The sequence below is a fragment of the Tympanuchus pallidicinctus genome, unplaced genomic scaffold (assembly GCF_026119805.1).
Source record: "Tympanuchus pallidicinctus isolate F22 unplaced genomic scaffold, pur_lepc_1.0 scaffold4, whole genome shotgun sequence".
In the NCBI taxonomy this organism is placed as follows: Eukaryota; Metazoa; Chordata; class Aves; order Galliformes; family Phasianidae; genus Tympanuchus; species Tympanuchus pallidicinctus.
In genome coordinates this window covers 710,426-733,091 of record NW_026294758.1, presented here as the reverse complement: position 1 = coordinate 733,091, position 22,666 = coordinate 710,426, and the positions used below count along the sequence as shown (strand labels likewise).

Below are 22,666 nucleotides of genomic sequence, written 5' to 3'. Positions count from 1 at the left end.
ACGGGTGCAGCCTCCACAATGACTCACTGAGGCAGCAGGCATTCTCTTCCTATTTTGCCTCTGTCAGCACAGCATCACTGAGATCACGTCCTGCTGCTTTTCATAGAATCACTGAATCACAGAGGTTGGAAAAGACCGCTACGATCAGCCAGTCCAACTCCAGCTCACCTCATCTCGCCCACTGTTTATGTCCCTCAGTGCCGCATCTCCGAGGGGCTTGAGAGCAGCGTGGTGACCGCACCACATCCGCGGTCAGCCCGCACCAACGCTTCGCCGTTCCCGACATTCAACCTGAACGCCCCCGGTGCAACCTGAGCCCTCTCCCCGTAGACCCACCGCTGTTACCCGGGAGAAGACACGCGGGGCCGGGGGCAGCGGGACCACGGAGCGGATGGGCTCCCGCCGGCCCAACACCGCCCCCCGCGGGTCGCGAGGATGCGCTGAGGCAGAGACTGCGGGCGGGGCCCGGGGCCGCCCCCAGCGGGCGGAGCCACCGCCGCACCCGCCCCGACTCCATCCCGTCCCCGGCGGCGGCGCGGGGCGCGCGGCGGTCCCCGTCAGCGCGGCGGCATGAAGGAGTCGGCGCTGCCCGGCACCTCGCTGCAGCGGGCCTGCCGCCTCCTCGTTGCCTTCTGCGCGCTGCACCTCTCGGCCACGCTGCTCTACTACCTGGCGGGCAGCTCCATGGCGCCGCCGCGCAGTCCCGAGCCGCCTCCGCGCCGCCCGCCGCCCGCCAACCTCTCGCTGCCGCCCTCCCGTCCGCCGCAGCTCGCCGCCCGGCCCCGGCCCGTCTCGGCGCAGTCCGACACCCGCCCGGACTCGGCGGCGCCGGGGCCGTGCCCCGACCCGTCCCCGCTGCTCGGTGAGTGCCGCCCCCCGCTCCTCCGCGGGCCGTGACAGCGTAGCCCCGGAGCCTCTCGACGACGGGGCCCCGACGGCTCGGGAGCGCGCCGGGCGGGCGGACGGGTGGGGGCTGCCCGGGGCGCGGCGCGGCTTCCTGCGCCCGACCCCCTCCGGGTACTGCGCCGCGGCTGCGTCGAGCATCCTCCGCTTTCCCCGAGGCTCCGCCGCAAGCAGCGCTCGCTTCTCGGAGGGAGCGGAGGGGCTGCGCGCGGGGCGGGGTCCGAGCGGCGCTCCCCGCACAGGGGGACCCGCGGTGCGGCGTTCCGATACGTGGCGTCCCGCCGGTTGTGCCTCTGCACATGGAGGGTGGGCAGCACCGCGCCCCGCCGCGCGCTTATGGGATCGCAGCGGGTAGAAGAGACTTTCGAGAAGTTCCCTGTGGTTTTCTGTTAGCGAAACCGTCGCCGAAATTCGGAGTTTCACTCGGTGCTCGCTGGTCAGCTGCATCGAAGCATCTGAATAGCAAATGACGGGGTTGTTTCGAGAAGGCGGTTTTGAGGTCGTTAAAAGGGACTGTGTTGTTGTTGGTTTTTGTTTCTTTTTTTCCTGCTGATTTTGATTCGTGTCTTTCACTTTTCCCCTTCAATTGCTTTGTGCAGTCGGGCCGCACGCGGGGGTGTGCTGCCCCTTTGAAGCGATTTGCTCTGAGCGATCTTCGCTCGCCACGGTCCTCCCGGCCACTCTGAAGTGCTGGAAGCTGGGAGAGTTGCCGTCCCCAGGACTCAGAGCATTGTCGGATCAGTGTCCGGACGGTCAGCTGAATGCACAGGGTCACTGTTCCCAGACCTGTTCCAGAAATGTGGAGGCGTGGCTGTGAGGGACCTAATTAGTGGGCATGGGGCTGATGGGTCAGTGGTTACACCTGATGGTCTTCTTTCCCAACCTCAGCGATAGAATGATTCCTTGATTCTACACCACCTCTGTGTTCCTTTCAGTGCAACACACGCACCATACAAGAGGCCCAGTAAGGCTGTGGGCGGTGGTTGCAGTTGTTCAGAGCTGTAGGGTCCTTGTGGTGCAGGATCCAATGGTTTCCAGCAGCCCCAGTTCCAGAGGTGTGCTCAGGTGTAGGTGTGACACCCATGTGGTTCTCAGGTCTGCAGCCAGCGTGTTATTGAGGAACCCGACTGCTTTGCAGTACTGCATGTATGGTTGCTTCGTTCAGGTTCTGATTCTGGCAGCAAATCACATTTGTAAAACAGCCTGCTGTGCCTCTTATCGGTCAGAGTTCTGTGTTCTGATGATCTGCTCATGTCTCTGTGATCAGCATGGCACTGTAATGGTGTCCTGTCCACAGGCATTTCTCATCTTCTTGGCATCCCTACCTTCCCAAAGCCGTAGGGCGCTGCTCTGACGTGAGCTGGGGCTCTGTGGCCTCGTTCTTCCAGCACCTCCTTCTTGGATTTCCTCTTCTTTCTCTTCCCTCCCTCACTGGACGACATGTGATGAATCATGCAGGGTAAGTGTGACCGAGCTGCTTGGCCTTCCTGAGCAGCCAGAGACACACTGCTGCCAGCAGCCTGGCTGCTTCTCTCTGGTGATGCTCAGGGTGAGAACCCAGCGTCCCTGCTGTCTGGCTACTGGGCAAATGCATGACCTGAATGAAGTGTAATCGCTGAGAGATCCTGTGAATTTAATATGCCTTTATGGTTCACTTCCCATTACTTGTAACTTGAAAGCATAGACTAGGGCTGGGAAAGTAATGCGGTAAGTTTTGGATTAGACGTTCCCAAAGTGTTCTGGATTTATGCTGCAGCTGAGAGCTGCCTGTGAGAAGCCTGAAAGGCAAAAGGAAGCCCATCTTTGTTCTGGAGGTGATCATTCCCCAAACTGGTGTGTTCTTTATCAGTATTCTTTATCCAGAATAACATTATTTCAAGAAGAATATAAATGCTGCTCAGCAGGACTAGTCTGTGCGGGCTGACATGCCTTCAAAGAAGTTAAATGATTTCTTGCTTTGCCTCCAGGCCTTTGTTTCGGTGCTGGTGCTGTTATCATGTAGGATGGAGGGAGGAAGGGGCCAGCTGCTTTGGCAGCAGCATCACCTCGTAGAAGAGCTCATCCAAAAGCAGCGCTTGCTTATCTTTTGGTGCCAGATGCCTGCAGAGCAGACTCTCACAGACGGGCCTCTTGGTGTCTCAGGGATGTCATTTTCAAGTCCTGCTTGGCCCAGAGCACGTGTTGTTTATGGAGCTGTTTTTGCCCACAGCTGTCACCTGGGCCCTTTCTGACCGCAGTTAGATACCAGGTGTGGTTGGCCGAGGGGTGGCAGGCAAAGAGGTGTCACTTGCAGCCCTGGGAGCAAAGACAACCCAGGAGCCCTGAGCGTGCCGTGCCACGGAGCTACGTCTTGCTGTATGGCTTTCTGCCCCAGATACAAGTTTAGAAGACATGGCAGCCCCACACTGAAGTAATTATGCAGTATTGACAACAGAGAGACAAAAATTCCAGCTGTTTCTCCCAGCAGTCACCATTCTGAGCAAAAAGGGTGCTTCCCACTGTCGGCAAGGCACCTCTGTGAGCAGCGTGGCCAGGGGGAAGGAGTGTGGGAGCAGCTGCTGGCCCTGGGAGCAGCCAGATTGCAGCACAGCCTGCTGTGTCTGTGTCTGTGGGTGATGCAGATAGAGGACGCCAGCAGATCCTCTTCCACAGCTGAGTGTGGAAGCCTGTGGGTGGATATTCTGCATCTCCAGGTGGTGGCAGTGCCAGTTGGCATGCAGCAGGCCTGGCTGGGCTCCATCCGGTGTGCACTGAGGCCTGGCTCCCACCAGCTGGGGCATCAGAGGCAGCCAGGGGAGCTCCGTGTGGAGCAGGGCTGTGTCTCTCTGCTGGCACGGAGCAGTTGGATGTCCCTAGCCTGGCGTCACTTTGGGGAATGGTTTGGATTGTTTCTTAGGCTGGAAAGGTCTTGGAAGGGTGGTTGTCCTCATTCTGGGGACGTGGCACAGCAACTGGGGTGCGCAGGCGAGATGAGGAGGCTTTCCATTTTGTGCATCCCGTGTTTTGTAACGTGCTCATTTCCCTGCCAGCACAGATCTGGGGCAAGAGTAAGTTTTCTTGGAAACTGGGCCAAGTTATGCTTGGAAAGATGCAAAGACTTGCAGCTTCCCAAGCTGCGTTAGGATGCAAGCTTGCCTGAGCCCTCAGTTCCTGGCCCAGCCTGGAGCTCCGAGGCCTGGCTTTGTGAGGTGGAGGGGCTTTATGGCCCTCCCGGCAGCCACCTCTTCCTCAGTGCAGTGAGACATGGCCAATGGAGCTGCAGCAACTTTTCCAGCTGCCTCCCAGCAGTGCTTGTTCTCCAGAGCTCGGGGCAGCCCCAGGCCCTGCAGCTTTCTGCTCCTCTCCACCTTGCCCTGCCAGCCAGCCTGCCTCCCTCCTTGGAGCTCCAGCTGCAGCCAGGCTGGAGGGCACGGGACAGGGCTACAGGGTCGGGGCAGGAGCTGCTGCTGGCTCTGTCTGTCGGGGAGGTCTCGATCCGTCTGTCTGCTCATGCGTCTTGCATCAGGGTGGGGTTTTCCTGGCAGAGGCAGATCGGCTTTTTTTTCTGATTGAAGCAGCCAGGGAAGTCTCTCTGCTTGTTTGTTTAGAGTTTTCAGTTCAAGGGCCTGGAATTTAATTTTGCAGTGGCAGCCCGCAGCAAGTGCCAGTGCAAGTGAGGCCGATCGCGTGCAGGCTGCCCTGCTCAGGGGGAGGGGTGCACAGCCACTGCGCAGAGCGTGTGCTGGGCTGCGGCCATCTCCCAGGGCTTTGCTTCTCTCCCCTGAGTACTTACTGGCGGAAAAGACAATATTTTCTCTTACTCAAAGATATTGTACGTCAGTGCGAGACCTTGTATCGGAGTAGGTGTCATTTGTTGCTGGGTTTGTAACTTTTGCTCTGAATAACTGTTGCAGGGTTGATCCTATAAACTCGCTGTTGCGCACACCAGCTGCTGCCAACGTGTGTGGCAATCCCTTGTATTTTTCAGCCCATTTCCTCCTGGGGCCCATGGGGTGGATGGGTGAGGGCATGTGCTGAGCTTCCAGGCTCAGGCCTTACACCGGCAGAGGGACTTCTGCGAGGGGATGCTCTGCGAGAAGAGGCTGGCCGAAGGAAGCAAATCCTGTGGGATGGGAAGCTGTTCTCATTTTTTCCCCTCCAGCATACCTGCAGACAGATTTGATGCTGCCCTTGGCGGAAGGAGCGAGCTTGCACCCATCCGTGGCCTGCTCCCCTGTGCTGTGGGACACAGCCAACGCCTGCCCTGTGGGTTTGGGGTCTGCAGTGTCTTCTGCTCCCCCGCCTGTAGCTAAGGCTTGGCCCAGCTTTCTGGGGTGGGGCTCATTTTGTTTTTCCCAGCAAGAAATGGGTTGGCGCGGTCAGCAGCTCTTCCCTTTTCTGTTCAGGCCCTGCAAAGAGGCTTTTTTGTTTCTCTGTGCGAGTGCTGCTTCCTTTTTCCAGCTTTCCTCCTGCACAGGCTCGCCTGCCCTGGCAGCACATGCGTGCACGTGTCTCGGCAGCAGCAGAGCGCGTTGCTTTCTGCCGGGGTGTCAGAATCCTTCTTGCCCACCCACTGTGTGCAGCACGTTTCAAGCCTTCCCACTAGGAACTTTTGTTTCCACTCCCTCTGATCTCCCATCTGAGATCTGTGCCCACCCTGAGCCACGTGGGTGAGCTTTGCTGGTTTATCCAGAGGAGCCATTCAGCACTATCTCCAGACTGCAGGGCCGCTGACACCGTGCCCACTCTGCTGCATCCTGAGACCTTTGGGGCTCCCCCCTCCTGCAGGCACCGGGGCAGCTCTGCAGGGTGTTGCCGCTCCAGTTTTCCCCACGTTTCTGGCATTTGTGTCCCAAGGAGAGAGGTCAGGACAGCTGTTAGACTGATGACAGCATTAAGTTGAGCAGGTCGTGGTCTTTTGCAAGGGTCCTGTGGCAGCCCCGTGGGTTAGCAGGGCGAGCACTGCTGAGGAGTTGTACGGGCAGCCTCTACAGCTGCAGTTTTGGTTGTTGTGGCACACTTGGCCATGTAGTGGTGGGGAATATGGAGGATACATTGCATTGCTGAGGTGCACTTGACTGCTTTGTTCCCTGCAGCTTTTTGCAAGCCTCACCTTTTGCTTCATTTGAAAACCTGTTTCCTGTTTGTACGAACCACACTGGCTCCTCTGCTGTCTGTGCCTGCGCAGGGCTTTTCCTGTGCACCTTTTGTCTGAAGCCGAGCAGAAATGTTTCAGTGAGAGACATTGGGGCGGAGGGAAGTGGGGGAGGGACGGGATGATGGCATAGCTGATTTCTTGTTTTGTTGCTTTTTTTTTTTTATCTCCCTCTCTTGCCCAACCATGGCTTCTTAAATCCTCCTTTAGCAATTGCTGAGCTGTTTGGATGGTAGGTAGGTGGTGCTTTTGGATCTTCTGCCAACTTCTGGCAGTTGCTTATTCAAGTTTTCTAGGTGTTCTTTAGCTAAAAATGTGCAGCAAGGCTGGGTGGAAATGAAGGTGCTGTGATGGAGCGGTGCGACTGTGAATCCCAGAGATGCCCGCCTACAAGCCCTGGGCTACACGTGTGGCTGGGATTGCATGTCCACACTGCTCTGTCACACGTGTGCCTTTGACTGAGACTCAGCTTACAGCAGCAACTCCATTGTCAGGCAGGCATCTGGAAGTGAAGCAGAAGAGTCTGAAGGAAGAGAAGCAGGCTGGAAAGTCGACATGGTGAGCACACACAGGTGCAGCATTAGCTGATGGGACAGCAGCCACAACAAACTTTGTGTGTTTTCCTGGCATGGTTCTTGCCCTGGGTCAGAGTCGTTGGGCAACGCTGGCCTCAGGGACTCTCACTGCCCAGGTGGCCAAAGTGCAGCCAAAATGGTTTGAAACGAGACTGGAGCAGGGCTCTGCTCACTGCTGGAGGTGCAGGGTACGTGCACCTTTAGTTTAATGCTTGTCCCAATAAATAAGGAGTGGACAGCATCAGTTTGTGTGGGTGGCATTTTGCTGCTGCTCTTTGTCAGTGTGTGGCTTTGTGAGTTGCAGGCCTGTTCGTTACAGCCATTCCGTATTTGAAGATAACTCACCCAGACTTTCATATTTTGCTGTTCCTGCTGACACCAGTGAAGTGTATTGGCCGGGTGCTTTGCACCCACTGACTTTAGAAGCAGCTGCCTTAGTGCTAGAGCAGCAAAAACTGTAGTTGAGGAGCGCTCGCTGCCTTGGTTGTTGTGGCAGTGCTGACTGGAACATATATTTAAAGTTGATTTCATTGAGATGAGGAAGGGAGCACTACAGGTAATTTCTCATCAGCCTCTTTTCCAGCCTCCAAGCCCGCTAATTCTATCTTCTGCATCTAGTGCTCGTCACGACTGCGTTTTGTTGCCCATCCTTTCCTTTCTGCAGCCAGTTGGACAAGGTGAGGAAAGGCTCTCCTGCTCCAGGTGAGCCAGGGGGAGATCCGGTACCGCTCAGCCAAGCCGTGCAGCATTTGTCCCCCTGCTGCACCCGCCCTGGGCACAGCTGCTGTGTGCTTGGCTGGGGAGCACGCTGCTGCTGCTGGGGCCATCGCTGCTCTGCAGGAGGCACGGAGGGCTGTGATGCCTTGTAACCCGCCGTCCCTCCTGCCCAGATTCCTCCCAACGCTGTGTCTCCCACTGCCACAGGGTCACTGTTGGGGGTCACCAGTGATAAACTACCTTTTTGTGGAGAGTGGTGTGTTGTGGGGCTACTGGAGTTGCGTGTTGGACCTGGAGTTTCTCCACCGCTGTGGGAGATCGGGCATCCCAGGAGCTGCTGTGTGTGTGCTGCAAGTGGTTCTCAGTTGTACACGCTGGCTTTGGCACAGATTGATCTGGCAGTTTCAAAACTGCCACTGTTGAAACTGAGTGTGGGAACTGCCAACCTGCATGCAAATTTGGGTACATTTTAAATTTTATTTTTAACAAGGCATAAGTAATGGGCACAGTGGCAGAACACTGAAAGTATCTGTGAGGAAAAAACAACAAAAGGGGGTTTTGTTTGCTGTGCACGTGGCCGGCTTCGGCGTGATCTGCTCTGTCGGCAGGAGAGCAGGGCTGTATCCCAAGTGCCTGGTTCTTGCACTGCATGATGTGAGGGCAGCACTCCCCTTTCTGCCCCCCAGGATACTGCTGGAGAGAGCATGGCTGTGTGGCTGCAGTGCAGACAGGAGGGTTTTTGGGAACCACCAAGCTTCTGTGGGTCCATTGGGGTCTGGCACCACAGGACTGAGCATTTGCAGGCTTGCCCTGAGTGCTGAGGTGTGGTTGCTTTGGATGCAGCGGGCCCCAGCTTCACACCTCCACGCATCAGTGGGATTTCCTTTGGATCCAAACGCGTGTTTAAAAGTAATAACGAATGCCTGCACACTAAGAATGCGTGCCCAGAGAAATAACTGGTGCGTGGCCGTCAGGATGTGCTAACTGGCTTTGTGCTGTGCCTTCCTTCCAGTTGGACCGCTGCGCGTGGAGTTCTCCCAGCCTGTGAACCTGGAGGAGGTGGCGAGCACAAACCCTGAGGTCAGGGAAGGAGGTCGTTTTGCTCCAAAGCACTGCAGGGCTCTGCAGAAAGTAGCAATCATCATCCCGTTCCGAAACCGAGAGGAGCATCTGAAGTACTGGCTCTACTACATGCACCCGATTCTTCAAAGGCAGCAGCTAGACTATGGAGTGTATGTCATCAACCAGGTAAGATGCTGAGCACGGGAGGCTTTTAACACTTATGGCAGTGCCCCCTGGAACAGAGGAGTGGCTGCTCTATCCTGAGTGTCAGTGGGCTGGTGGGCAGGGATAGAGATGCTGTAAAAACGAAGCTGAAGCACAACAAATGGAATGGGAGCAATGTTTCTTTGGTGGTTTTGATGGAAAACGTGGGGTGTTTTGCTCCCATGCAGCCTGGCTTACCCTGAAGAGGTTCTAATTGTTCAGGAGGAAAAGAATTCCTAGTTGCACAACCCAAATGAAGTGTTCCTCTCTCACATCTGCCTCAGGAATTGCATGCAGAGATCTTTAAGGTGACCAGGCAGCATTAATACCTAATCCTGGGAATGGTGTAAAGGTGTAGGATTTCACTCAGTCCTTTGAGCAGCTTTTGCTCACGTTAGTAATAGCACACAGAGTGTCAGGATGGACAAAACAAGGGTGCTGTGGTGCAGCAGGTAAGTGGCCGTCTGGGGGGGAAACAGCAGAAAAGGAACAATTGCTGGAGTTCTGGGTTTTGGCTTTTTGTTCTCTTTTTTTTTCTTTTCCTTTTAATATCTGGGAGTCATAGACCTTTCTTAAAGAGAAAAAAGGGTACGTTTCACTCCAGAGCGCTTCAGTCCTAGTTAATACCACAGTGGTGGTTAGATAACTGGGTGTTGGAAAGCTGAGGACATGCGGGCAGTTGTGTGGGCTGTGGTGTGGCAGGGCAGCACAGCTCTGTTGATCTGCAGAGCCCGTGGGGTGGGCAGCTCCCAGCACCGCTGCCCTCTCCAGCAGGTTCTTCTGCCCTATTTGAGCCCATTTCACAGCACCGAGAAGTAACATGTCTCCTTTACACGTACCTCCCACAGTTTTTGGATCAGCCAACGTGTCTGGGTGCATTGGCCATCCCAATCCCCCTGATCTGGCAGGTCTGCCCGGGGCACGGTGCTGCTCGGCCGTGAGGATGTGCTGGGATGGCAGTCCCTGCAGTGGCCATCTCAATGAACCAGAGCCTGCCAGCAGCTTCCCTGGAACACCAGGAGGAGATGCTGGCAGCCCGGGGCCAGCTGCTCAAAGGGAGCTGGTGGCATCTCTGGGGCTTGGAGAGCTCAGAAAGCAACCGGATCCCGCAGTGCCGCGCTGGTGTCATGGGGCTTGCACTGCCCTGCCCTATGGCTCATCTGATGCTGCGCCCGCGGGGCCGTCGGCGCTCTCTGAAGCAAACCTTTGCAGAGTGGGTTTAAGCAAATGTTCTTTTCAAATGCATCCCTTGGGCAAAGCTGGAGTGGGAGCAACTTTTAGCACACTGGATGTGTGAGTTCTGGACGCATCTGTGGTCAGATGCAGGTTAGCAAGCAAGGCTGCTGGATTTGCAAAGTAAACACACTCCTGCGTGCCTCTGAAAAGTCATTCATGTTTGGGAGAGGCAGCAGAATCAGAAGCAGTAAAAGTGCTGGATGTGTGTCTCAAGGGTGAGCGGGAACGTGGAATGGAGAGATTTGCAGAAAATGAGTTAATTCTGCCAGAATTACGGTAGGAAAACAGTCTTATTTCTCTGCTGTCTTGACAATTGCTTTTCTCTTTTTCTTGTCTGTCCTTCCCTTTGCATCTGCCCTCCTTTGTGTTTGTTTTTTTTTTTTTCCTTCTAGTGGGGAAATATTACCTTTACTTGTTAATCCTGTCTATAGCAAAGCAATCACTGAAGCAAGGAGAATTACTGTGTGATCTGATTCTTACACGCTGCCTACGTGCTCTTCTGTCCTCTGCATCTCATAAAAAGAAAGAGGAGCGCTTGAGCCCTGCTACTGCTGCACTGGTAATGTCAAACTTCTTCCTTTCGGAGCAACGCGTTTCTGTCCTGAGCCCGTTGTGTCTCTGCCACAATGGCCCCGTGTGCCTGAATGTCTCAGAGTAGGGTTTGGCTGAAGCCAGAGCAATGTTTCTGAGATGCCCAGTGTGTAACAGGAGCCAGTGGAAAATGTGTTATTGTGCAACTGCTGCATAACCCAAACCTGACACAAGCTCCAGTTATCCAACCACTTTGCACTGGCCTTAGCTGTAGTGTCCTTCTTAGCAGTTTTCCAGAGAGGATGTGTGTGTGTGTGTGTCTGTGTGTGGGGGGGCTTTGTGCTCATCCATGTCATTTTGCAGGGTGCACCAGAGCTCCCCAGGTGTGGAGCACAGAGGGAGCAGTGCTCGGCTCCTGCCCAGCCCTGGTCAGGTTTTCCTGCAGCTGTTCTCTTCTTGTGCCTGGTATAGGGGTGCAGGAGTCTGCCTTTCCTGTGCAGGGCAGAGATGGATCATGCTGCCGTGCGAAGAGTGCACAGCACTTCAGAAAACCCCAGCAGAGAAGCAGCAAGGGTTTTCTCGGCAGTTTCCTGTGGCCCTGGAAATCTATTTCCACCTGCTCAAACAAGACTGGTGCGTGGATGCCCATGTGCGCATCGCATGTGTGTGGATCACATGGGCTTGGAGGATCCCTGACTTGGCTGACAGCCTCCTGAGGGGGGTGATGGCTCCCTCATAGCCTACCAAAAACACATCCTTGCCATCACCTGCCTTAGACTCATCAGGTTCATCAGAATTACGATGAAGGAAGTGCATCCCCAGGTCCTCCACCCTGCTTTGTAACTGCAGCAGGTATCACAGAGCTGTCTCCTACCTCAGAGCACAAACCAGGATGAAACTGGGGTGAATCTACCATTCAGATGGCACCTCGCTGGTTTGGGAGCCTGTTAGCACAAGTGGCAGTTCTGTACACTGATGTGACTGATACTGAAACAAGGCAGCAGTGTCCTTAGGTGAGTTTGGCTGAGCAGACCGGGTCCAGCAAAGGTGAGCGATGGGAGTAAGCTGGCTGCTGTTCTCCCAGGGCTGATCCTCTGCGTGTGTGAGCAGCAGCCAGTGCTGCTCTGTGAGGTTGAGGCAGCTGGCCTCAAGGATCTCATGGATCAGTGACTGAGACAAGTTTGTATGTACTGGCAGAGACACAGGGAGTAAAGCCACTGGTGCTGGGCACAAGCGATGGCTTCTGATGTGGGTTGAGTTCTGAGGAGGGAAATCACAAGGAGAAATTTGTCCAGGAAAAACTAGTCAGCAGAAACACGCTTGCACTGCATCTTTTCTTGTTGAAAGCCCAGGAAATAAGTAATAAATAGCGGGGGCTATGCTTGGAGCTGTCTGCAGTGTTGGAGCAGCAGTCCTCCGTCTGCTGCACGGTTCTTCAGGGCAATGCTTCTTGGCCAAAAGGTGTCCAAACAGGTCCCCTCCCATGTGGCAGAGAGCAGGAGCACCTATAGTACATGGAGCTGCCAAGCGAGGCCAGGGATGGATGTTGCTTCTGTTCTGCTTCACTTGCTCTTCTGTCACCAGTGGTGCCATGTCCTGCACCACCTGCATGGGGCAGCTGCCTAGAAAGGTCTCCTGCCACAAAGCTGGGAGTCAGTCGGAGTCGGAAACCTGCAAAACCGCTCGGAGTTTGGAGAGATTTGAATCCCACAGACTGCAGAGATGCTGATGCTTCTGAACTGTCTTGGTTACGAAACGGCTTTCTCCAAAAAGCAAAACCCCTTGCGTGGTGTCAAGAGATGTGAAAGTGCAGCTTCTGGTAGAATTATTAATCCCTGTGTATCTCCTGGGTGAGTTAGAGGCCACCTGGAGGCAGGGTTAAATGAGGCTGAGCCTCTGCTGATCATAAAACCAACGTGGAGCACTCTCTTTGCCTTGAAGTGGTGTGATGAGAAGAGCAGCTAAAGACGAAATGAGCAAGCTCAGCTCCTGGTGCAGGAGAGCCTCTGAGCATTGCTTCTGAGGCCCAGCTTCTGGCGTGGCCCAAAGTGTTCCCTGTCACTGGGTCAGTACTCCTGGCTACCCTGGCTGTGCCAGCTGTGAGCCCCAGCTGCAGGGCAGGCTGTGCGTGAGCTCTGCAGCCCCTTTGCCCGCAGACCAAACCTCTGTTCCCACAGCTGTAGCCGCTCCCTCTCCCCATCCCCTTTGTTCAGCTTTCCTTTGCCTTCTGTGCTCAAGTTTTCACAGATGTTGTTTATGCATGATGGAGATCAGCTTCCCACCGCCTTGGTAAAGGCACGAGCCCTTTTATTTCAGGTGAGGGTGCTGAGAACTGGCTCAGATCCTCCCCCACTGAAGTTCACTTCTCCCTGTGAAGTCATTTAGGCCCCAGGCGGACAATGAAAGCTTTTGAAAGCTGTGGTTTGACACTAGCATGGTAAATCCTTCTTGTGAAAGATACTTGTAACTGTTTTATGGTTAAATTTTTGGCTTTCAGGCTGCACAGCCATTAACCAGTTTGGATTAATCAGTTTCCAAACAGATTATTTATTAACCAAGCAGAGCCATTCAAGAGAGGAAGTAAATGTGATGCTTGAGGCTGCTGTCTTATTTTTATCTGTCCTTGATTTGTGTCCCACACCAGACCTGTAGAAGGGCGAGGAGCTGATTTGCACACTCTCATGCATGCATGCACATGCTGCTGGAGCCAGGCATGGCAGGCAGTCCTTTGCTTGACATGGCTTGAAGCTGTGGAGAGGGGGAGGTTGGATGTGGTAGAGCAGGGAGGGCTGGCAGTTTGGGTTTTGGCAAAAAGCTCCCGTCTCTTTCAGCATGCCTCGTGCTGCTCCCTGCACAGGGCTTGGGCTCGGTGCTGCTGTCAGGGCTTGTGCTGGGTGACAAACTGTCCTGGCCCTCCACTGTCCCTGTGCACATGGGCACGGCCCCACTGCTGGACCTGAGAGCACCCCAGTGACTTGCTGGCTGCGTCTGTGTGGCACTGCAAGCGCTGCAAAATGCCTCTGTGCAGAGCGCTGGGCCCACTTCTCTGACCCTGTGGCTGCTCTACAGCTGCAACCAGATCAGTGCCACCTCCCAGCAATGCCAAGGGCCTGTGAACCCTACAACAGGTAGGAGACTGGTGTTTTCCACTACTTAATTCAGTGTTTATTTGTTTTAAACCAGGATGGAGATGAAGAATTTAACCGTGCTAAACTGCTGAATATAGGATTCATGGAGGCTTTGAAGGAGTATGACTATGAGTGCTTTGTGTTTAGCGATGTAGACCTGATCCCAATGGATGACAGGAACACCTACAAGTGCTACAGCCAACCAAGGCACCTTTCTGTCTCCATGGATAAATTCGGATTTAGGTGAGATGCCTTTTGGGGGGGCATTTCCTTCCTAACGCTGCCATGATCATTGTAGGCTGGGTGCAGCAATGCACATCCCTGCCTACCAGTGAAAGCCTGGGAAAACATCTCTGGAAAATTCTGCTGTGGCACACGTGTCGCTGCAGGGAGCGGGTGGCTTGGAGCAGGGAGTGAAGCAGAGCCACCTGCTGCCACGCACAGTGGCTGAACAGGCAGACACAGGGCTGGGAGGAACAGGGAGACCGGCGTCCTGCAGCTGCCCACGTCCCTTCTTGTGTTTCAGAGTGTCAGATGGCTCTTGTTTCTGCCCAGCCTGGAAAGCGAGGCATTCTCATACAGTGAGGGCCATGCATGATGCTAGAAGAGGCTGTCAGGTGTTATTTTGAGAGCAAAATGAAGTATTTTTGGCTGTTCCATTTCAGACCACAGAGGGACCTGCCTTGGTGTCTGGGGGCAGAACCAAACTTGAGTGCCTGCCAGCACATGTGTTCCTCAGGCTGCTGTCAACACAGCTGTGGCTTTTCTTTCCTTTCTTTTTTTCCATGCCAGATCTCCATGTGGGAGTGTAAAAACTCATCTATTAAGTGAGCGTTGGGTTTGGCCCCACATGGCCAGCCTATCTCTGCCCAGACCCACACCCCGCCCAGTGCAAGACTGTCAGCAGTCCTGTGCTTTCTCCTTGCAGCCAGGTGCAGCTTGGAGCAGAAGGGCCCCAAGACGTCTGCTTGCTGAAACAGACGAGATCTGGGTCCCAGTGGGTCTCACTGGTGGGTTGGTGGCTGGACCATGGGCTGGGGCAGAGGTCACTGCAACCCCTAATGGTGTGTTCTCCTTAATTCCAGGTTACCCTACAATCAGTATTTTGGAGGCGTGTCTGCCTTGAGCAAAGAACAGTTCACAAAGATCAATGGGTTCCCAAACAATTACTGGGGCTGGGGCGGCGAAGACGATGACATTTACAACAGGTAAAGGTGCCCACCTTGCAGCTGGAGCACCTCCACCCCTCAGGACCTGCCTTCAGGGGGGCTTGGGGTGCATGGTGGGAGTGGGAGGAGAAGATCATCAGCCACAGAACCCATCCCAAGGCTCTGCAGGTGGCAGCCTGACAGTGCCAGCGCGGCTCTTTGTGCCCTGGAGGGATTCATCTGTCAGGTTTTAAGGAGCTCTAACCAATGCTGGAAGCCTTTGCTTCCCATCGGGAGGAAGGCTGAGCAATGCCCGGATGTCAGATGAAGTGGGGTGTCTTAGTACAGGGCAGGTGGGCCCGGTTCCGCCTGAAGGTGAAGGCAGGGGATGTCTGTGGGGTTGCTATCTTTGTTCCCAGGACGATGGGGCAATCACTTTGAGATATAATCATGGGAACACAGATTTGAGAAGCTTTGGACTATGAGATACACCCTGCGTGGTCCTTTCTGTGGGCTTTCCAAACCCTCCTGACCTTCAGGGAGAGCTTCCTTCAACAGAAGTGCTGGGGACCTGCAGCTGTCTAGTAAACCAAGGAAGGTGGTATCTTGTCTTTTGAGGCACTTGGCTTTCTAGGGGTGGGAAGACTTATACAGAAACAAACGGAGGGAGATACAGAAAGGAAGAAGTCAAGCACGTTCCCAGCACTGGCATCCATGATGTGCACGTGCCCTGTAGAGAGCACACCAGTTTGATGGGCTGCCCCCTCCCCATGTGGTTTCACCACAACTCGGTTTGCTTTCTACCAGCGCAGCACTTCAGCTTCCACGTCTTGAAAGATGCATGCTCGGCTGGCTGCCGTCCAGACAGTTAAGAACTGGATGCCTCCCATTCAGATTCCAGCCCAAATCATGGGGCAAGGTCGGCACCCGATGCTGGCGGAGCTGCCTGGGGTGGGGTGGCTTAGCAGGTGCCTGGTGCTGGCAGGTCTGCATTCCCAATGCAAAGCTGCAAACACACAGCCCTCGGCAGCAGAGAAAAGCAGGCAGTGGCGGTGCTGGAACAGCCCTTCTCTGCCCCCTGTCACTTAACAGACTTGCTTTTGGCAGGCTGGTGTTCAAAGGCATGGGCATATCTCGGCCGGATGCAGTCATTGGGAAATGCAGAATGATTCGCCACTCTCGTGATCGGAAGAACGAGCCCAACCCGGAGAGGTGCGTGTCCGCTTCCCGAGCCCCGTCCCCGCGCCGTGCAAAGCTCCCAGGCGTGCCGTGAGCCGCCGCGAGCGGTTGCTGGCAGCACGGCTGGGGGAGCAGCCCTCGCTTTCCTGCGCGGAGAGCGCGGCGACTCTGCCCGCGGGCTGACGGAACGCGCTCTGACGCCCGCTGCTGCTCCCCGGAGCGGGGACCGCCCGAGGGCAAAAAGAACGGGAGCCGGCGGCCGCTGAAAGGCTTTTGTTTGCTTTTCCCCTCCGCAGGTTTGACCGAATTGCTCACACCAGGGAGACGATGAGCTCCGATGGCTTGAACTCGCTCTCCTACGAGGTGCTGAGGACTGACAGGTTCCCTCTGTACACGAGGATCACAGTGGCCATCGGCGCGCCCAGCAGCTGACACTGCCGGCACGGCAGAGACCTCGGCACGGCGCCCGGGACGCTGGGCTCGCGGATTCTTTGTGTCACCGGGTTTTGTAAGGGTTGTGATGAACAACGCGGAGGCCTCTCTGCATGCCAGAGCCTCTCCAGACGGGCTGGACGACGGCTTTTCCCGTTGGTTGTTTTTATAACTTCACCTCCATTGTTTTATAAGTTCGGAAGCTGTACAAAACAGTTGTAAATTCTTTTCGCCAGAAAATGTTGAATCTGATCTGCCAGAGTGCTCCCCGTGTTCAGTCGTTGCTGGTGCCGCGTCAGTTCACCAGCTGCAGCTGTGGTGCAGCAGCAGTGACTGCCCACGATAGGCTTTTTAAATTGGGTGGATGGAAACATTCCTTTTAATTCATTCCTTGGTTTTATTTTATGAAGGACTCTAAAACGCTGCTAAAATTGTACAAGTTTACTCATTTCATTAGATTGCTTTTTAAGAGAGACAAAACTACGTGGGTTTTTTTATTTTTTTTTTAATTTTTTTCCTAATAGTGACCAAAGCAAAAGGTCTTCTCCGCATTACGAATAACCAAGTGCGGATTCCGCGGATGTCACTATTTCTTTTGGTCTCAGAAGAGACTTCTGAGTGAGTTGAGGCAGAATGTGCCCTCAGAGAGCTCCGTGCACGGGCTGGGGGCTGCACAGATGCGTGGCAGCTCTTGGTGGCCCGCAGCACCTGCTGGCTCCCCATAACCTGCCTGCTGCGTGTGATTTTCTTTGCCTGAGCAGAGCAAGATCTCGTTGGTTGGTTGGTTGGTCGTTTTAGTTTGCTTGTTTGTTTGTTTTTCCCAGAAAGAGAAGATGGGTTTAATTGCACAAGGAATTGATAGCCTTAAAATTTACAGACACTTTTACCAGTGGTAGGAAGTTGCCACGCTATTTAAACATGGTCTCAAGGTTCTTAAGAGCAACATTCTGCTTGCAAGGTCATGTGTAAAACTTGAATTCACTTATTACTTTTATTGTCGTTGTAACTTTTTGATAACTTTTTAAAGTAATTTGTATATCGCAAGCGGTATATTTAATGCCAGATTAAAGCAGGGTGCAGCATAACGGCATACGCTTCAAGGCCTCCTTTATCTTCAGGCTGGTAGGCTCTGTGTCACCGCGTACGAGAACGTGCTCTGCTGCTTGCCCACGGGCTGCGGAGGTGCCGGCAGGGCCCGCGCTGCGTTTGCTCACAAACTGAGAGGTTTGCTGAGAGGTTTGCTGTGCCAGGTTCCACGCGGAGGCACGGAGCAGCGCTGCAGGCACTGCCTGCTGCTGGGCGTCTCTGCTCCCATCCACGGCCTGGGGAAGCTTTGGGCACCAACGCCTCGGAGCTGCTTCAAGCTCTGCCGAAGCAGAAATCCTAATTCCTTCTGGTGAGTTCTGCCCGCCGGCTCCGATCGCGGCAATTTGCACTTGGTTGGCCTGTGCTGAAGGCTGTTGAAATCAGGGACACACGTATTGGGGATCATCTTCAGCACTGCCTTTTTGTTTGTTTCCTTTTGTTTCTTTTTTCTTTCCCTTTGACTTTTTTCCCTCTTCCTTTTTGGGGATTTAGGACCATGTAGGACCTGAAGGTTTTGCTGAATCCTTGCGCTACAGGGGTGGGATCCTGCAGGGCCAGGGGACAGTGCCTTGCTCTATTGTCTCAATGTCTCTTCCTAGCCAGCGGTGGCTCCAAGGATGCGCAGACCACGCTCACAGCAAGGTACCCAGCTGCCCTTCCAGAGTCGCTTTGGACACGTGCTCACCCCCCGCACTCACACATGGTTGCTGCACCGGCCACGCTTGGCGTGGCATGAGAGCAGGCTTGCAGAGTGCATTGAAAGTGCGTTGACTTTTGGCCAGTCAAGGTTCTGGTGCATGCAGATACAAGGGGGTACAAGAGTAGGATGTGTTGCAGAAGCCAGGCCAGATACCCATTTGCAGAACCCTGCAGACTGCACCAGTAACTGAAATGCAGGCAAGGCTGGTGGTTTTGTTCTGATTTTCTGAGCAGGCTGGGCCCTGTGCCCACAGGGCAGCTCGGCACCAAACCCCACTGAGCACCTACTGGCAATCCAGGGACTCTGAGAGAGCACCTTGGTTCAGCCCCGAGCCTTTGTGCTCCAGAAGGCTGGAAGCTGTGAGTGTGGAGCACCTGCCTGCACACTGCAAAGTGCCCGCCTTCTGCATCGGAGAGTTGTGCTGGTTTTCGCTTGTTTGTCTTTCCTCTGCTTATTTAGAGATCAGGAGAAGTCAGTGCAATGAGTTGTTTTGCTGTATGCCGGAATCACACAATGTCGTGCAGGTGGTCTGAGCGCTTGCTTCTGGTGTTGCAATTGAAGCTGTCTACAGATGTGCCTTGAAAGAGGGGACAAATGGGAACTGGGAAACCAGGAAACCTGAAAATGGTTTTCAGCACGCAGGCAGTGGTGGAGCAGGAAACTGCCGCCTTGTTTCTTTTCCGACACAAATGCTATGTCAAAGCTGGGGCTGCTGCTTGTTTGTTTCACCATTGGGGACCAGCCTGTGGTATCCAACTCTTGTCCCCGCATTAGCTGTGCTCCTTCTTTTGGTGAAATGCTTTTGGTTCAGCCGGGCCCTGAAATTGTCCCTGTGGGCCTTTTCTACAAGCACTCATGTTTACACAGAACTCAGTTTCCACCTGTTCTGGGTGGTTCATCCCTTCCTGCAGCAACACTCAAAGCAGTGCTGTGCATAGCAGTGAACACCTGCAAGAAATAGCTGCAGAGGAAGCACCAATGCTGGGTTTCCTTGGTGTTGCTGTTTGCTTGCAGGGATGAGGGAGGGTCCCAGCATGCAGCTTTTCCCCTGGGTGTTACTTATGTACCAGACTGTTCGCAGGTCTCTCGCAAATGGTTTTGCTTTTGCATTTTTATCATTTAAATGCCAATGGATGTATAGTCCAATGTTCCTATTTTACTGCTGATGTCAAATAAAGTGTTTTCAGTTATAATGTCTGGCAGTATTACTGTGATGAAAGGGCCTTCTCCCGGTGCTCTCGCTGTCTGGGTGGGCTCAGGAGAGAGGCAGGATTGGGGAAGCTGTTGTGAGGCCTCACCTTTGCATCAGTGGCAAAGGCAAGAAGTGGAGGGCAAACAAGTCCAACAAAACGGCTGTGTTTAACCCATTTCAAGCATAAAACATAGACCTTCCCCCTGCATCCACACAACCCAGGTGCTGGAAACGCACACTGTGCATTCTTCCTCAGGTCTGGGCTGTTTTACAGAGTTTGGTCAGAGCACAAAGCTGAGGGGGTAAGCTGGATGAAACGGGAAGCAAGAGGTTTGTCCTCACCTGGACAAAGCCCCGAGGGAATGGCGTGGCTCCCACTGCTTAAAGGAAGCTCGTGAACAGGAGGGAGAATATTTGCATAGTCTGATAGTGGTAGGACAAAGGGGAACAGTTTTAGACTGAGGGAGGGGAAAATTAGGTTAAATGTTAAGAAGAAATTCTTCTCTCTGAGGATGGCGAGGCACCAGCACAGACTGCCCAGAGAAACGTGGGTGCCCCATCCCTGGAGGTGTTCAAGGCCGGGTTGGTTGGGCCCTGAGCAGCCTGGTCTGGGGGAACAACCAGCCCACAGGAGGGGCTGGAAGTGGGCAGGCTTTAAGATCCCTTCCCACCCTAGACGTTCTATAACTTCAGATCCCCTCCAGCTTCCAGCACTGTCCCTTTCCACGAAAATGCTGCAAAACACCCGGCACGCTCCTGCCAAAGCCTCTGGTGAAGAAGCCCCTGTTCTTAGGGTAGTCCAGAGGGCAGCAGGGACCCTGCTGTCCGCTGGGGTTCTCTTTCAGTTCCTCATAGAAGGGAAGCTGGCAGTGTGTTTCCAGCACCAAGGTAAAGGAAGCATGATCCTGGGAGCAGCTGTCCACTAATCCAAGCACCAGACCAGCATCCACGTCAGCAAGGAGACTGAAATGCTGCTCCAATCAGAGGTGAGGCACGGTATTGTTAGACTTGTTTTCCCTCCTTTTAGAGCAAAACAAGATGGGATTACTGCCTTAATCAAATAAAGGGAACGGTGTTCCTGTTACATAATCAGCTTCCCTCTGCATATTTTTGATTTAATATCACTTGATGGCTTGGTAAGACCAAGAAACAAGGAACTGTGCTGATAAAGTGGTTTGCTGACCTTTTGGAAAGCAGCTGTTGTGGAACCTGCGTGGAGGTTGCAGATGGCAGAGAGCTGGTGGCACACCAAATAATAGCTCCCTGTTACAGGAGGCTCCAGACCTGAATAAATCACTGCAGCCTGATGAAATTAACTTTAATAAACAAATGACAGAAGTGCAGCCGGGAGCCAGTAACGCCAGATGTGAGCTCAGCCCTAGAGAGCAGAGACTGAAGTGCATCTGTGGGCAGCACCAAGAGCCCTTTGTGCTGCAGCTGATGGGGATAAGGAAAGCCCAGATGCCATCAAAAGCGGAACCCACTGCAGACAGAGGGATCTTGCTTCTGCACATACCCAGCTGCCATAAAACAAGGGAAGGAGCAGCCAAACTGGGTGCAGGCATCTGGTTTTTGCAAACCAGTTCTTCCTGAACTCCCTGCCCCGAGCTGCTCCACTCCTTCCCTCAGGCTGGGAGGAGGGGAGCCGACCCCAGGCCAGGGTGCATTCCACGGAACACCGACATCACAGCAGTGCCACCTGGTTGGAGGGATGCCGAGCAGAACTGGTCCTGGGCAGAGGGACCCTCAGCAGCCCGGGGCAAACGTAGACAGCAGAGCAGCCCCTCTGTGCTGCCGCTTCCCCAACTGGACCCTCAGCTCTGGCTCCGGGCGATCCTTGTCCCAGACCAGCCTGAGCCAGAGCCTGTTCAGCTGTCAGGTCCTTATCTCTGTTGTGATTATTTCTTCCCCACCCCCCAGCCCCCGCATTCTTCAAATAGCAACATTTGTTTTGGAAATTCCTCTTCTGAGCAGTTTCAGGCCTGAAATCTGGAAGGATGCCGGCGTGAGCCAGGGGCAGATGTTGCACTCTCCCTGCACTCGTGAATTGCAGCACAGGAACATCTTATGGCAGAGGAACCGAAGCTGGGACAGCTCTTGGGCCACCTCCGCATCAGTCTCGCTTCTCTGCAAACTGAGAACTTTACTGCTGGACAGGCAATGAGCAGGGTGCAGTGCCACAAGGAGCAACACGGAGTGCGTGCGCGGCCCCTGGGGCTGCTCCAGCCATACATCTGGAGGAAGAACCAGACCTCAGAAGAGCTTCATGCCTCAAGCGCAGCTTGCTCCCAGCACACTGTATTTACACAGCACTTACAGAAGCACTTGGGGATTTCCCCACGGCCAGTGGTGTCATTTCTCACCTACAGTGACTGACAAGGTGGGGCAAGGACACGGGGGATTAGGTGCAGTTCTGACAGCCTTTAGGTGCGGATCAAAATGTGTGAATCTGCTCTGTCTCAGAAGAAAATATATTCTGTTGCACACGTATCTTGTCTGTGGAACTGCAGACTGCCTTGAATGCAGAGAGGCAGACAGAGCTCACACGGCTGTGGCGTGTCCAGGAGGTCTCCCTGCCCTATGAACCTGGGCATAGTGCGTTGCACAGCCCCAGCCATTATGTAGCAAAAATGTCAGCAGATGGTGCAGAAATGCGTGGAGGATGCTAAGAGGAGCTCTGCCCAGAGGTGGGATTTACCCAGGCAGCCTCCATTCTGCAAAGAGGGATCCCCATGTTGGGCTGATTTGATTCCCTCTGCTACTGGCTGTCTGCTCTCAGACACTCAGTGCTGCCACCCCGTGTGCCATGCTCAGAGCAAAGCTGCTGGGTGGGGGTCTGCACACCCCCAGGCATGGCAGCCATGCTGACTCACGCCTGCAGGTTGCTGTGGAACCACATCATGCTGCCACATGTTCACTTCTGCAAACTGTGCTATGCCACACCTGGAAATACCAGCTTTGAACTGAGCCCCTTGGTGGGAGACACTGCTTGTTCCCACAGAACAACTGTGTTCTGCTGTCTGTGCGGGGTGGTGAGGAAGCCCCATTCTCACTGCTCCCTACTGGTCCCACAAACGTATATCGGATGAGCCTCAGAGCAACCAGGTCTTACCTGGGAGCCAGATGTGTTGAGCAGGGGATGCACTGGGGCTTCTGAGCTCCATTCTGATATATGCGTTTCTACAGTTTGCTGGCAGCGTGCCCTCAGTGATTGCCTAGGTCTCACAGAGAACAAAAAAGGGCTTGCTGTGTGGAAAGTCCCCATCCTCAGTGTTCGGGACAGTGATTTGCACAGCTGAGTCATGCCTCCTACTGAAGGATAGCGTTGAATAAAGGTAGTGTGTGTGCAGGCAGTGCGTCACTTGTGTCGCTTCCCTGAGAGGCAGGGCACATCCAACTTGTGCAAACCTACCCGACAGAGGACCTCAGAGGACCTTGG

The 22,666-nt window shown here is 54.3% G+C and overlaps 1 protein-coding gene across 1 annotated transcript; it reads left to right on the top strand.

Moving 5' to 3' along the window:
* Window positions 1-555: 555 nt before the first annotated feature.
* B4GALT1 (beta-1,4-galactosyltransferase 1) lies at window positions 556-19,228 on the top strand. Its single transcript, XM_052701474.1, has 6 exons — window positions 556-862; window positions 8,342-8,577; window positions 13,546-13,733; window positions 14,576-14,698; window positions 15,746-15,850; window positions 16,114-19,228. Exons 1-6 carry the CDS (start codon window positions 571-573, stop codon window positions 16,247-16,249), a joined length of 1,080 nt encoding a protein of 359 aa, XP_052557434.1. The 5' UTR covers window positions 556-570; the 3' UTR covers window positions 16,250-19,228.
* The last annotated feature ends 3,438 nt before the right edge of the window (window positions 19,229-22,666 follow it).